Source organism: Falco peregrinus, chromosome 3 (genome assembly GCF_023634155.1).
Source record: "Falco peregrinus isolate bFalPer1 chromosome 3, bFalPer1.pri, whole genome shotgun sequence".
NCBI classification, from domain to species: Eukaryota; Metazoa; Chordata; class Aves; order Falconiformes; family Falconidae; genus Falco; species Falco peregrinus.
The window spans coordinates 51,980,580-51,995,938 of NC_073723.1; the positions used below are offsets into that span (position 1 = coordinate 51,980,580).

General features: G+C 40.1%; 1 protein-coding gene across 5 annotated transcripts in view; it reads right to left on the bottom strand.

Moving 5' to 3' along the window:
* MAPRE2 (microtubule associated protein RP/EB family member 2) overlaps positions 1-15,359 on the bottom strand; it is a 99,913-nt gene that overhangs the window by 26,580 nt on the left and 57,974 nt on the right. For 4 of the 5 annotated variants that reach the window (XM_055799046.1, XM_055799042.1, XM_055799044.1 and 1 more), the window contains 2 exons: positions 12,596-12,723; positions 598-743 (listed from right to left, as the gene is read on the bottom strand). In XM_055799046.1, the coding sequence (XP_055655021.1) occupies positions 598-743; positions 12,596-12,716 (267 nt within the window). In that variant the 5' untranslated portion in view covers positions 12,717-12,723. The remainder of the gene's footprint in view (positions 1-597; positions 744-12,595; positions 12,724-15,359) is intronic. The other variant, XM_055799045.1, reaches the window with a different exon arrangement.

A 15,359-nucleotide genomic window follows, 5' to 3' on the forward strand; every position in this document is an offset into this window, starting at 1 on the left:
AACCAATACCTTATGGTTGAACAAGCCATTTTCTAAGAGACTTCCATTCTTAGCTTTACAAGATCACATGTGCTGTCCAACTTATTGATTCACTAGGTAGATTATTCCAGCTCTTGAGTAATTTAAATTCCTTAAACCCTGTTTTGGACAAGAAACACGGAATGCTTATGGGAACAGCATATTTCTAAGTTATTTTGTTGGAAATTCAGGTCACCAATAATTTTACTGTATCTAAAATTAAGGTTCACTGATGGTACAGAATTTCTAACACATGGTATTTTATCAAAAGGGTCGCTGATATTAAGATACAATGAGTTAGGCTGCAAAGTTCCTCAGAGGACACATGGACTCAATTTTCAGTTTGTACCTAAATGGAGCATGCCAAATTTTCTCCTTCATGCCTAAATACCCTCTTTCAGATGAAGAAAGATCAAGAACATCATCTTCACATACAACTTTTAACTCCAGCTTTCAGTCCGAAAGTTGAAAAAGTGGACTTTAAGTATTTTGTAGTTTATTTCCCCTATTTATTGATCTTACCAGTTTATACAACTCTTGAAATCTGTGGCGATTGACATACAAATACAGAACGCCTACCTTATCCACATTCATCCTTTTAAATGACGCTTGCAGAAGTTTGAAATTGTGAATGTATTCATGCTCCAGCTTTGCTTGAAACTTTACTTTCTTCAAGCTAATGCACCCTGGGAACAACATGTCCATGAACTGGCAGTAAGCTGCTCCTATAACAAGAGAATGCATTGGTGTTAATCCAGATGCAACCACCTAAGACCAAATGGCATTTAATGTCATTAGCAGAAAGCAACTGAGCTGAATAAGTCCCTGCTGTAATTCAACCTAACACTATGCACCCAAGATGCACTTGTCTAATGTACATTGAGCAGTGTGACGTACTATGTGGGGTTTTTCCATTCACTCTGGATGCATAATGAATTGTGTTCATTATGAAAGAAGAGCCACCATGACTAACGCAAAGTAAATCTTTCTTCTATTTAAAATGGATTTTCTTGGGAGTCCCTACACACACTAGAACTGTCCATACAATGAGATCACAGTCCAAATGGGAATCTCTTAAACAAGCTCCACTCAGTCCTCACAGCCCCCTAAATTCAACCAAGATCATCTCTTTTCTGGCACTTGTAGCTGAATGCCAGTCAAGTCCAAGGCAATCACTTAAGATTGTATCAAATCGTGATTAAAAAAAAAAGTAATTGTGAAGTTCCAGCTTCTTAAAACATGTTAGTTCCTACCCCTCTAAAAGAGACAGCCTTACTGATTTTCATCTCCCAAGTAAAACATTTAAATAAGCAGAGTTCAGGGTAGTCTGCCCATAGGTTTCAGAAGCTGGGCTGCCAGCTTCAGTTCTCACTCAAAACAATAAGGTTTTCTAAGTTCAACCTTGAGGGCTCTCCGAACTTAGACAGTAGTAGGTAGGGGGGTGCATGCCTCTGTGTGTATAACTCATCCAGCACACAGTGGCAAGTACATGGAAAAATTTCTGAACAGTGTACTGAGAACTGGTAACCTCTCCAGCCTTTTCTCGTATGCAGGGAGCTTCCTCCTACATCATCATGCTGTCACCGCCATTTGCCAAATAAGTCTTTACTGTTGACACACTCAAGTGTTTAGAAATAAAGGATGAAAATGTTTGAGGAAATCAGAGGAAAACCAATTTCAGTTCTTCAGAATAGAGTTTTCTACAAAATGCTTTCTACTTAGTAAAGGTTCAGTGAAGTTCATTTCTGGAGCAGAGGGCTATGGAGTGTGCAGTGCAGCCCCTGCGTTTGCGCATACCGGGCAGGGAAGTGATCGCATGGTTACTCCTGACGAGTTCAATTTCACTTCCACAAAAAGGACTATTGCGCATTTAATGCAGATCAGTCTTGACAAACAAGTGTCCAGATCTCACCTAACAGTTCAGCCCAGTATCAACAACAATGATTTTTATCAAAAAATAATTCTGCTCAGTGCTCATACCAAAACCAAATTAACAAAGCGGACTCTTGGCTTGCCCAGTTGTACAGGAGACACAACAATAACTTAAACTTTAAGACATTTTTCTCCATGGGTATGCATCTGTTTTGACAGGACCAACTTTATGCATGAGATAGTATCTCATTCTCTGTATCCACTCAACCATCATATGAAGCGTTACAGAGCTTGTAACTTCCCCAAAAGAGAAGCAGAGTTGAAAAAAGCTTCCCAAAATATTGAAGGAGGTTTTGCTAAGGGCCTTACCAAGATCAAGCTTTAATGCTGAAAACTGCTGCCACTTAAAAAAAAAAGTAATGATCTTCATGTTGCCAACCTTTGTGGGAGAAAAAAGTTATTAAAAATATATCTGATTTTCCAAGCTTGTGCTTAGCTGTTTGCAATGATTTTGTTATGATTAGGAATCAAAGTAAAATAATCCCTAAAGGTGAAGGAGCCTTCTGGCAGGTTACAAACATCGGATGACAAATTTGCATCTCTTATAGAAAGCTATAGAAACACAATTAGTTATTCAAAACTCATCCTTAGCAAGAGAACTGGTAAATACGTGGCAAAAGAAAAATGACATTACAATTAAAAGGACGGATATACAGGTAATGCATGACTTGACTACATTCATTACTACTTAATTTCATGCAAAAGGATTATTATGCAATCATTTAATGTTATAAATGGAATTTGTTCCTAACTCTGTCCTTTCATCCTCCCCATACCCCAATTATAAGCTTTACTCTGATATCCAAGTAATTGCCTAGAGGCTTTGAAAATGCACTGTGCAACCTTTCATCTAGATCCTTTTAGAAAACTAGAAACCCAAAGTGTTCACATGAGATTTTCTCCTTCTGCTGGTAATGCAAATTCCTTCTGCATGCCTTTAGACAGAGTCTTCCTAGGTTTAAGACTCTAGTTACGGTATTTCCTTGTGTTTTCTTCCCATCCTGCTGGCAGTTGTTTCTGTGCGTCTGCCAGCCAGGGGGTGGTCCTGGGTCTGCACAACACTGGAGGGCAAAAAACGCTGGACTACATCCACATGACAGCACGAACCTGCTCTCTGACACAGCATCGAAGCTGGCTGCTGGGCCATTTCCCCAACAGGAGGATTTTATTACATCGGCAAACACAATTCATTAAAATGCTCCTTCCTGAAGTACAGAAGCAACATACAAGCATGGGCTGAGCTGAACACCGTGAACTACAAAGAGGAAACTCTTCCCAACTCCCAAAAGGCAGAGACCTAACTACCACAACGACAGGAGAAAGTAAATATATCACAAGTCAACTGGGACTAGCTGATTTTGGACATGGAGGTTATGTACGTATTTAATATTATATATGTATTTATTTATAATTTAAAAATTTTACCCCCTAAAGCTTGTAGCTGTCACATTGCATTTGAATGTGACAAATGCACAGCAGAATGCGGACGCTACTTTCTACACTGCCCGTGGCTTAGGTTTCCTGGAGGCAGCAGAAAGAGCAGTCCTACTTAAGTGATGCAAGACTGCAATGCCTTTACCTCGCAGCCACAGCATATAGACATGCAGTCCTCTGCAGTGGGCAGCACTTTAGGCCTATGTAGTTTACTATACAACTGATGCTTCAGTGTGGGTGCATGGGAAAGGAATATTTTTAACAAAATGTAAAGAAAATGGCAGTAGAGTTAATGACATCGTGGCTTGTGACCTATCTCTTGCATATTTTACATGGACAAAAGGATTTTTATGCCACTATATTTTATTCAAGATCTAAAAATTTCCCTATGTTTTCTCAGAAAAAAACCCACCAAAAAACTGAATTCCAAAAAAACCCCACCCCTAAAACCTTAACAAATCTTTACAGAGAGTGAAAACGTACTACCTGTCCAGAATGACTCTCACAATAAATCTGTCTCTATGACCAAAAAACTTTTATATGCATAAACATGCACATACACACAAAACCAGAAATAATCCAGAATCTACTCCAATGAAAGATTAAAACTACAGCTGGTAACACTGCAGAAAAGGGATCAATGCTAAAAACCTCTCACCCTGTATTAGCTAACAAGCAATACTGAATCACTGGCTAAAAGTCCTTTTGTGTTTTGATCTAGAATATCCACGCAGCCATTTGTCACAGAAGATATTTACAGGCCAGACTCCAAACCCAACGTGCAATCATGGCCGCGCTGATCACGCCCCCAGCAGCCGCTGCTTTTGCCCCGATTAACCAGCAGAAAGCTCAGCAGCATCAGGGTGTTGCGGGCATTTGCTGGGCTCCCCACACCCAGCTGAGGGCAGAGCAGGCAGCAAACGCAGGGAGGGCACTGCACCTGCAGGGCTGGGCAGGCAGGCAGCTGCCAGAGGAGGGGAAGGGATGCTGAGGCAGAATTAAGACACAGAACAAACTGAGAATGGAAAAGGTGGTCGTTTAAGGCTATTACAATTGAAGGGTTTTGCCACATGCAGTGGCAAAGCTGAAAATTTCTACTAAGTCCATAAAATCAGAGTATTCTTACATTTTCAGCATTGTAGATAACCTCTCACTAGGCCCCCTTGCAGTAATGCCTAACTCACTCTATCTTTTGTCCTATACTTTTCTTTCCCTGCTTCTTTCTATGCGTCCTTCCCAGACTGCCCATACTGACTGACTCTGCTCTGAAGCATATGCATTCTGCATCATTACAGATCTTTGTTTTTTCTCCTTTCTCCTCTTCGGATCTGGAGGCTGATGAATCCACAAATGCAAACAAGCATTTTCTTGATAATCAAACATACTTCTGCTTCTGGCTATTTAAAGCACAAGGAAATTAAAGGAGATAATGAAGACAAGAGAATCCTGTATGCTACAAGTGTTTACTGCTCAGTAAACCTAGATTTCAGTGGAGAGCAAGATTAGATCCTTGGGTCTTTTAGCATTTATGTTTATGTATTTATAAAGAAAAATGAAAATATTACTTGCAAACTAACTTTTTAAATCTTCTGTAGCTAGCACTTTACATACTAATGCAGTGTTTAGTAGAAATACTCTAATACAAGCTCAGGTATTGCCAAGTTGATATTCGTCCCAAATAGAAGTTAGGTCAATTCCTCGTATCGAGTGTCAGAAGACTCTGTCCCTCCCACTTCATCCATGCAAGTGTGTGGGAGCAAGATCCCAGAAAGTCACATAAAACCATACCAGCCAACATGGGAATGCAAAGGGCCCATGAAAAGACAGGTCTGTCTTGGGGGCAGGGGCTTTATTTTACTTCTGGTGTCCAAACCACAGCAAAAGGAGCTAAGTGCTACACTAGAAATTTACTATATATGCTTAGTGAGAATTTTGTTCTAAAATAGCATGCAAGTCAAGTTTAAACCTTTTTAACCAGGCCTCAGTTTGATTTTCATGTAGACAATTTTTGAAAACTCCCATTTGGGAAAAAGGCTGACTATATCTTTTTCTGTAATTATAATGTTGGTTTTGTTTTTTTGGGGGTTTTTTTGCTTTAAGGAAATTATTTCGAATAATCTAAAAACATAAATTCTGTCCCATTAGATACAAATCCCGTCAAATTATTTGTTCCCTCCAAATCTGCAATAATCTGTCCATGCATTTGGAAAATACAGGATGATTTGTGTATGTATTAGTCATCAGTACTTCAGTTCACTAGAGCAATGGTTGTTAACACTGATGGGAAACTGCACGCACCTGGTATTTCTGTTGCTGGGATCACAACAACAAAATAAGGCAGTAACTTGCAAAAAGCATGCGTGACCTAATAGTTTTGAGAAGAGAAGGGGAAAGAAACCCCACAGATGGCAGCAATAATTGTTTACAGTACAGCAGCACTTAGGGCTTGCCTTTTACCTCAGGCTTCCTAGAACTGCTTCCTTAGGAGTGATGTTAAGGTAGGTAACAGTAGTAGGTTTTTGACTTAAGACATCAGAATATAGATTTTAATTTAGATTTCAAATACAGCTGTTCTGTTATGCCACTCAAGGATTTTTTTAAAAAAACTGGTCATGTCTGTAAGCATAAAGTTCTGTTACATACAGACACACGTTTAAGAAACAGCACAATTCATGCTGAGCACTCCATCAGAAATCATAGCCTTCCAATTCTGCTATTTTTATTTCCAGCAGCACCTATGTGGCCTAGGATACAGGTCAATACAATTCTATATCTCCAATTAAAAAAAACCCAATTTAAGAACTTTCAGCCCATTTCCCAGTGAATGTTCAAGCCCGCATCAATTTACTGCCGGCTTAGTTGTAGAGAAGCAAGTGTTTATGGGGCTGTGCATCAATGAAGCCACTCTGATCTGAGTTTCACCCTCCCTAGCAACAATCTTGGAGGGCACCTAAGGAAAAAATAAAAATTATGCAGATTAGAGTGTAGCCCTACACTCCTGCACAGTTGCAAGAGCACAGCTGCTTCAGCGAGGGCAGAGTGATTGCCTGCATACAGACAGGAGCTTCTGAAAGCAATGCTGCCACCACAGAAAGCAGCCTACAAGAACTATGTGCCTCCTACCAGCTCTACCAATGGTCACTGAGATACCTGCATCTAGATGACATCTGCTTCAGAAAGTTCTGTTCCACACAGGTGGGGCATTTGTGCAACATAATCCAGAATATCCACTGATAATTTAAAATATGCATATTGCAGGGAGGTTTCCCCTGTGTTAACTTGTGTTATCTTTTTCTTAAATATGTAAATTGTTAAGCTGCTCATAAATTATATGCAGAAGGATTTTTATTACTTAATTTTTAGCAATAATGTATTTTGGAATTCATTAAATTTTAAATAGAAAATGAGAATAATTTCAGAAAACAGTTCCCATTTAACTTAAAAAGCTGTGCAACTCATCGTGCCTAAGAAAAAGCAGCATGTAAAAATCTAACAAGCTCTTTAAAAAGGGGGGGGAGATCAAGCAACTGGCTACAAGTGAGTGCTACAAGTAATTAAATAGTAATTCGAAAAAAGTAGCAACCTTAAGTTCTATTCCTCCTGAATTCTTAATGAGTGACATTTAAAATAAAAAAAAAAATTACTGGCTGCAAATCTCATGATACTCCTTTGCAAGCGTTCTCAGAAAGTTTTGGAAATGATCTTAAATCCAATCATTAACATCCATTGTATCCCTCTAATCCTAAACATCATATGGAAGTCATTAGAGAGTCATTGACACTGAGCATCCTCAGTGTTGCACGACCTCAGGACAACATGCCAGTTCCTTGAAACATGGCTTGGTTACAGAGCACAAATGGGACCAACCCATGTTTTACTCATGTATCCAACTTGCTCTAGAGACCCAGCCTTTGCAAGGCTGCAAACTGGGAAAAACCCAAAACCATCGATGTTGAAACACACTTCAGCTTTGCAGGCATTAACACACCGGGTTGCACAGAAGTTGCGCTGACACCAAATGCTCCCAACATGGTCCTATAATGCAGATGTTAGCAGGCAGGAAGTTACGGGTTAATGCAGGCACCAAGCAAAACACCTTCTGAGATAGGGAAAAAACAAATCCTGTGCAGCCACAGAATACACCTGGTTTGCATGTACGTACACAAATGACATGCAGAAATAAAAGTCCTTCTTCAATGTCTCTCTGCCTGGCCAGTACCCTTCTTCTCCAGTCACCTCCGCCCTGCTCAAAGATCTTTGCTGAGCGCAGGAGAGAAGCTCCCTCTCCCACAGAGGGCTGCCCAGAGGCAGCGTGCCCGGCATGCTGCTGCCGAGAGTGCCGAGGCTGGCTGGTGCTGCAGGCACCATGGCCACCTCACCAACGTGCACTGCCGGGCCCAGGGGCTGGTGACCAGCCTCACAGCACACAGCCCCAAGGAGCAGTCCCAGGAAGGAGAACACCTCGGGTGCTATCCGCAAGCCAGGAAAGACTCTCCTCCCTGCACAACACCGGTCACGAAGGACAACAGCCTGCTGAGGCTTGTGATGGAGCTCTTCCACAAATCCTGAGTCAGGGAGGCAACACAAAGTCAGACGAAGACTGACACTTGCCCTGCCATCACACTGCCTGCCTTCCTCTGAGATCAGGTTGGTGTACTGCCAACAAAATGTATGTATAGAGGGACTACGTATTTTCACAGGAGGACCACCAGCTGAGATATGGTACTGGCTACAGCAGTCACCACATGAAAAATTCCCTGTGGCAACACTCAGGGCATCTGCAGAGAGAGCATCAGAGGCTAAAACATGCAAATGCCAAACCACATGCTCTCTTTATAATATGGTCATGTATTAAAAACAAGGGGAAAAAACCCACCCCGCATTTAATCCTTGATCCTTGCACACAAATCCTGAAAGACGGAAGGCCTGTATGCGCTGGAGGCCAGGCAATTTGCAAGTTTATAATTCTACTGAGAATTTTCAAGTGCAGGAGAAAGGAGAAAAGATTCTGTATCTCCTTAACCTCAAAGGATCACACAAGCATAGCTAAACCAGAAATTACACCTCACTTCAGGCTGCACTTTCCTTCCTATATACACTGACCATTTCTAGCTTCCTTGTTCATAATTTATATAGCTTGTATGCTTTGTGTTGTTTCCTTTTAATTCATATGGAAGCCCTCTGTAGTGTCCTGCCTGACTCTTATTTTGAATATACTCTCACATAGCAGCCAAACACTCATGAAAAGCCCTGTAACATGTTCACTTGGTATTCCCTATAGATGAAAAACAGCCTTAGTAAAGAAAATTCAGTTATAAGCTGTTTAGGCAGAATTCTTTTTAAGGAGCCACTGTGCATTGATTATAAAAATAGCATGACTCCTAAGAAACAACTAGTGACATAATTCATCTGAAACTCCTATTCCCCGAGCCTATGGGTGTTGCACATGGGATCTGGTGACATTAAATCCACTTAGTTGTTTTCTATTATTTTTCATTCATGTATCAAATTAAATGCTCGCAGGTCTCAAGCCCACCTAAAGGCAGTACACTATGCCTTCAATTAAAACCATGGATGATACACTTCACATTCAGGTTAGCAGCCTTGCAGGAAGTCAAACCCAGAGACCAAAACCCGACAAAACGACACTCACCTAAAGCAAAGAGAATTGTATTGCTTTGAGATGCTCAGACAGATTTTCTCTCGAGTTGTCAAAACTGAATTACCAGAGGAGCTGCTGACTAAATTTAGACTCTCCAGGGCTGCATCCATCCATAACCTGGCCTTTTTGGCACATCGCTACTACAGCAGGCATTCAGAAAGCTCAGGGGACACTGCACTTCGCTTGGCCTACTTAGCTGAGACAAAAACACATCTAAGACTCCCAAAGAATACAAATACTTTATGACTAAGCCAGCCTCTTCCTTTGCTGCTCCTCAGCTCTGTTCCCGTAACTGGCAAATGGGGAGCAGGCTGGTACTGCTGCGGCATGTGTATTATCAAAGCTACTTCTCCACAGCAATGAGAAAAAGAAGGCCTGATTGCTTTTTCTGTCATTATTATGAACTGTCACATTAAACTTCAGGTACGTTCTGAATAAAGCTTTTACTAAAAAAGCAGTGTCACATTATTCCATCTTGCTTAAGCTCAGAATGTCCAAATTATTGCTAGGTTGGCTACAAAACATAGGCATCCACGAGGTCTCACAGCTAGGTGCTGAACACAAGTGTATGCCACATCTAGGTAGCTCATGCCTCCTGAAAGTAATGCCTTCGAGCTTTACATTCAGACTTGGCATCCCCTCCCTTCCCTCTCCTGCTTTTTTTGGCCTTGCATTCAGCTTTTTCTGGCCTTTCAATTGCTCCCTATTAACAAAAATGAACAAGAACTGAATAGCCATGTAACAGCATGACAAATCTTAATGCTTTTTTCTAAAAAAGAAGAAAATGTCCATGCAATTTTACAGCAGGTTATAAAAATTCAGTTACAGTGGCTCTGCAGCTCCCTGTTAATGCTGTGAAATGCTTCATAGCTGTAAAGAGGTTCCCACGTATTCCTTCTCTTTTAAGTCCTGCAGAAATGTTCCTGTTTTATGGAAACTAATGTTAAGCTGCATGAAAGCTGCCAGTGCTTCAAGGAACATCAGCCAAAGGAATGCCAGAACAAAAACGCTAGATCATCTGTTCCCAAACTATGGTCCATACCAAGCTTGCTGGTGCTCAGCCTGTTCGTTAGCTGGTCATCTGTGCTACTGTTCCCCTAGTTTCCACCCTGTAAACTACACTAGAAGTGCACTAAATAAACTATACGTATATTAAATAAACTACTTTGAGTTTACATGGTAAACTATATTAAATACAGAAAGATTCCCAAAGCTTCTTGCCCATCTATTTTCAATCCCTACACCCACATGTCTTGCATGTGAGAAACAGACTATGAAGTCTCCAATGGAAAGGACCTAGACCATTAGACTACCATGCTCTAGTGTCTGCAATAATCTAGCAGAATTTAGATGCATCAGTTCAGAGAGTAAAGTCCTCCAGACAACAAGTAGGACTGCTCTAGAACGCTTCTTCACATAAGGAACTGTTAAAACTCCTGCTGGGATTGTGATGAACATTAATGCAAAAATAAGAATGTGTAACTATCAAGCTCGACTATCAAACCAAATGGGGAAATTCAAGTTTACAGCTTTGACCTGTCAAGATACGAATGTAAAAGCATCAGGTAACAATAGCAATCAATACAATCCAGGAAGTTCTAAAAGAAAAAAAGATTAAATTTTATATGGGGTGGAGTAAGAACTCTAATGAGACAACCCTTTTTCAGTTTTTCCCTTGTGGTGCGTCCCAAAATCTTCACTGGAGGTCATGTTAAAAGTTGTATAAGAAACTGTGTAATGAAACTGCACAGTGGATTTGTGACAATTTCCATGCTTTCTCCTGTCAGCTCCACCCAGCTGAAGCATCTCAATCTGATCTTCTTAAATTTCTTTAACTCATTGTATTCTGCATAATCAAAACTTTCTTAGATCACCTCTCCCCTATTTTGGGAAAGGGAAACCCTTTTTGGTTTGGGGTTTTTGGTTTTTTTTTTGTTTGTTTGTTTTTTTGTAAGCCCACACACATTTAACTTGATAGAGAATTCACTTCAAAAGCTTTCATTCAACTATTTATGCACATATGAATAGCTATGCGGGAACAAGTCAATAACTTGTCTAGTATGCTTCCTGTTTCCAACAGTGGCAAAGGTTGGGTACTTTGGGATGAAAATGTCCATTTTCTTGTTTCTTCTTATCATTTATAAGTGTGTGTGCCTGTGTATATCTCTACACATCTAGCTATACCCGTATTTACACACCAATGCACACACATCCCTCATCAATATTTCCTTTACATGTAATTCACAGAAAGAAAATACTTAGGCTCACTTCTGGACATGCAACTATAACAACAGATAAATGTAACATTTCAACTTCAAGTTTAATAACCGTCAAAAAGGTTATTTCCCATGTTCTGTGTCTTCAGCCATTTTGTTTATATCAGTTACTTACATGTACTTTAACCTGCACTTTTTCAACCTCGATTTTATAGTCACTGTGCAAGCCTGCAAGCATGTAAGCCTGTTTCTGCAGCCGAGATCTGTTTTTTAAATTTTGAAGAGTAGGCTATGAGGCTATCATCCACACCGGATTTTCTATACCTTTCAGGTAAGATCTCTGAGATAGAAAATTTACCCAGAATGGTAGGTAAATTCAAATATATTAATAGAAAACCCCATTGAGGCATTTCAGCTGGACCAGTAAATAGCTGAAATGCAGTAATGTGGTTTGGGTTCTATGTACTTAGAGCACTGTCTTCATAAGTATGATATTCCCAGCATGTCAGTTGTCTGGAAGAAGCGATCTAAGCTAGATCTCCTTCAACACAAACATTTTCAAATTTAAAAATCACAGCAGGAAATCAGAAAGAATCACTTCCCAGGGGCATCTGTATCATCAGTGAAACATCAACCTTTGTCTTTGTCATTCCTAGTCATCATCTAGTTACAGACCCTGTTGTTTAACACATATCTTGTAGTTGCCACTCTGCTTAACCAAAATGTCCAAAGTATTCAAACCATTACCCTTTTGTTCAGGGCTCATTACCAAATTTACTTACAAAAGCTCAGTTACATTTAAAGAGAAACAGATTTTCCTGACAAACTTCTAAAGCCCTCACAACAGCTAAAAGCTCATTTCCTCAAATCCATGTTTTTCTTCAGTCACACTTGTGCAAACATCAGCAGGGATTTGAGGACCTTTACCAGGAAGGAAAAGGTGCTGGAGAATTTTGTTCACCCAGAGTGTCAGTTCTCTATTTGTCTCTTTTTCAGCTGTGTCTACTCTCCATTTGAAAAAATACCACCCCAGTAGCTTCAAAACACAAAAGCTTATCACTGTATGCTTTTCTTGCTTAGTTAACTTTTTTATTACTTCTATGTATCTTTTGCTACATTCATCCCATTCACACCGCGTTTGTTATGCTTTCTCAAGGCACCTTATCTTTCCATGATTAACACAAATGCAAAATTGCTTCCTTTGCACATACATCAGTCTCTTTTCTTAGAGTAACTGTTTTATGTCAAAGTTAAAAATTACCCGTTTTCAACAAATCAGACTTTTGAAGTGGTTTTAAAGTAAATATTTGTAGATCATACCACACTTTCTTACCTGAACAGAGTTGTTCGACTTTTGTGTAGTTTAAAGCTAATATATCATTAACCCATGCGATGATGTCATGTCTGCTCATAGTCTCTTGGGTTATAGAGGTAGAGTACACATTGACCGCCATTCCCCAACTACGAAAAAAAAGGACAAAAAAATATTTTTGACATTTTGATAATTGTTTTCTGGATACAATGAATTTACACTTCCTGTTCAAAAAAAAGAAGGAAAAGCTGCTGCATCACTGCACATCTGTCTCTCATTTCTTGAGAAAGAAGGTTTAATTTTTATTCTTCGACGATACGTAAACTCCTGAATGTCATCTTGGAATCTATGAACATATTTCTCTGGCTGTCACTGAATGTAAAGAACATACAAACCTATAGTATTCTGGTTAATGCTAGTAAAACAGGAAAAATAGAATCAGACATAGCCTAAAGATACACAGACAGGATCAGACACCTGGGATTTCATCACGTAGTGCTGCACAAACACAGTGATTTGACACCTATCTGTCAGTTGTTTGTCACTGCAGGATGATCAGACTGCCTAAACCAGTGTTTCATTTTCAGATAACTTCTAGAAGATTTGGCTGTTCTACTTTCTCAAATGATGATTTCTTACTGGGACAGGGACCTTTCGGATCATTAATTCAGTTCCTAACAGTCACAGAGTCAATAACAGATAATCCTTTTTTAATCAATTTACCAACCTTTATCCTGAAAGTAACTGAGACTTGCACCCCCAACTGCCTGGTCCGAGAGCTGCCATGGGGCCCAATCCCTCTAAACCACCAGGAACATTTCCTCTCACCCATTTATACTTCCACTGACATGATCCACCAGCTCTAATGGCTTTTTCTTCCCCAGAGTTGATTTCATAATGTGTTAGGGACACCACTGAGTGTCTGTCCCAGTGTCCAGGTAGTCTAGATTAAACAAATCAATCCTCAGAGTCTCTTATCAAGTCAGCCCTTCACTTACTGGCCATGCCAGCAGTCCTCCTAGAACAAAGCCAAAGAGTTTCAAACTGTGTTTGGTGAAATGTTTCAAAACATTTCACCAAAACCTTGGAAAATGGCACTCCGTGTTAAAAATTTTCATAGCCACATCATGTTAAATAGTAGCTAAGGTCTTTTCCTGCGAGTAGGTAATTCATTGTAGTCTTTATCATCAGTCCCAAAGTACATAGACTGGAAACACATACTACTGGACTTTATTCCCTGTTATTCCACACTAGTCACATCTTTCTGTTGCAAGACATTGCCAAGAGAAAAGATGAACATGTGCAAGTTTATCTCATCAATGGTTTCAAAGAGCTGAACCAAGATCGTTCGTGAAAAGAGTAAATAATGTTCCCAAGAGGAATGGATTTCAGAAAGTCCACTAGTAACAATCCCAGCACAAGGTGTCTCAGAAATAAACAGTCAATGAAGTTGCACTATTATTCTTGGAAAGAAAGGGTTTGGAGGGGACTGCACACCTTTGTCTCTAGTGACACCAAACTGCCTAGCTTTGATGCCAGTCCTGCCACCTCAGCTTTGGACCTCACCCTTCTCCCTCAATGACCAATAGCAGGATCTCCCCTGTTGCATCCGAGGTCTGCACGGACTTATTTTCATTGAAAATTTGCAGAGATGTAACTGTTTGAAGCTTAATAGATAACCTCTGCAGTCTTTGTGTTCTCTGCAGAATTAACTCTGCCCATAGTTAGGTATGCTGGAGCAACCAAGATAAAACAGACCAAAAAACCTCACCAGCATGAAACTTGACTCAGTAACATAGAAGTGTGTAAGTACACAAACCCGAGAATAAATTTAAAATACAATATTTCAAAGTTCATAATATAGGTCACTTTCTAAGACATTTCACAAACAGAAGGTTGTTCTAAATGGCTGTCATCACTACCGACATCAACATCCAAAACACAAAATCCTCACATTTGCTGGGGGCTGGGGGGAAGCAAAGAGAGAAAACAGGTGCAAAAAAAATCATGCTCCAATAGTCAGGCTACTACTGCCAGAAATTCATCCAGAACCAGGCTGCCCATCTACCCGCTGCTGTATGGGCACCTCCAAAGTACAGAAGAAATCAACCTGTCCTCATTCTGCTCAGTTCCTCCCGCAGGCTCCCAGACAGCACAGCTAATTGTATGAACTTAGCACTGTATTCGGTGTAACAGTAAGCAAAGGTCGTTTTCTTGGCATGCACCAAGTGCTTGGATTGAACTGAGCACTAGAACAAAGTTATAGAGCTAGGGAGTGCCTTTTAAAACCACACCGTAAGGGCTAACCATGAAAGCTTCACTTCAGCACCTGGGTGGGCAGGACTGAGCAGGCAAACATCACCTTTGTTCCTAATGGCATCTGAAGTTCACTATGTCACTGTCAGCATGGGTTTTACTTTATTATTTTTAGCCCTTTTACGCAGATAAGAAACTAACAAAGATACTACCACTGTCACAATTAAACTAACACATTGCATAGTGTTTGTAAGGGCAGTTCAAGTAATAGTGAATTTAATATACACTTAAGAGTCAGAACAGTGAGTTCAATATTAAGCCAACTGTTCAATATGGAACAGTCCACTCACTTCTAAAAAAGCTAAAGATATTTAGACAATAACATTTGAAATAAATCTGTAATTGCCACTACTCCATACAAATTTTAATTGGCCTCTCAAGGCCAGACAGAGCTCAGAACAACTGTCAGCTACCACTAGCAAAAGAGAAGTCTACTCTGTTAAAAAGATGAAGAAAACCCACATGCAGG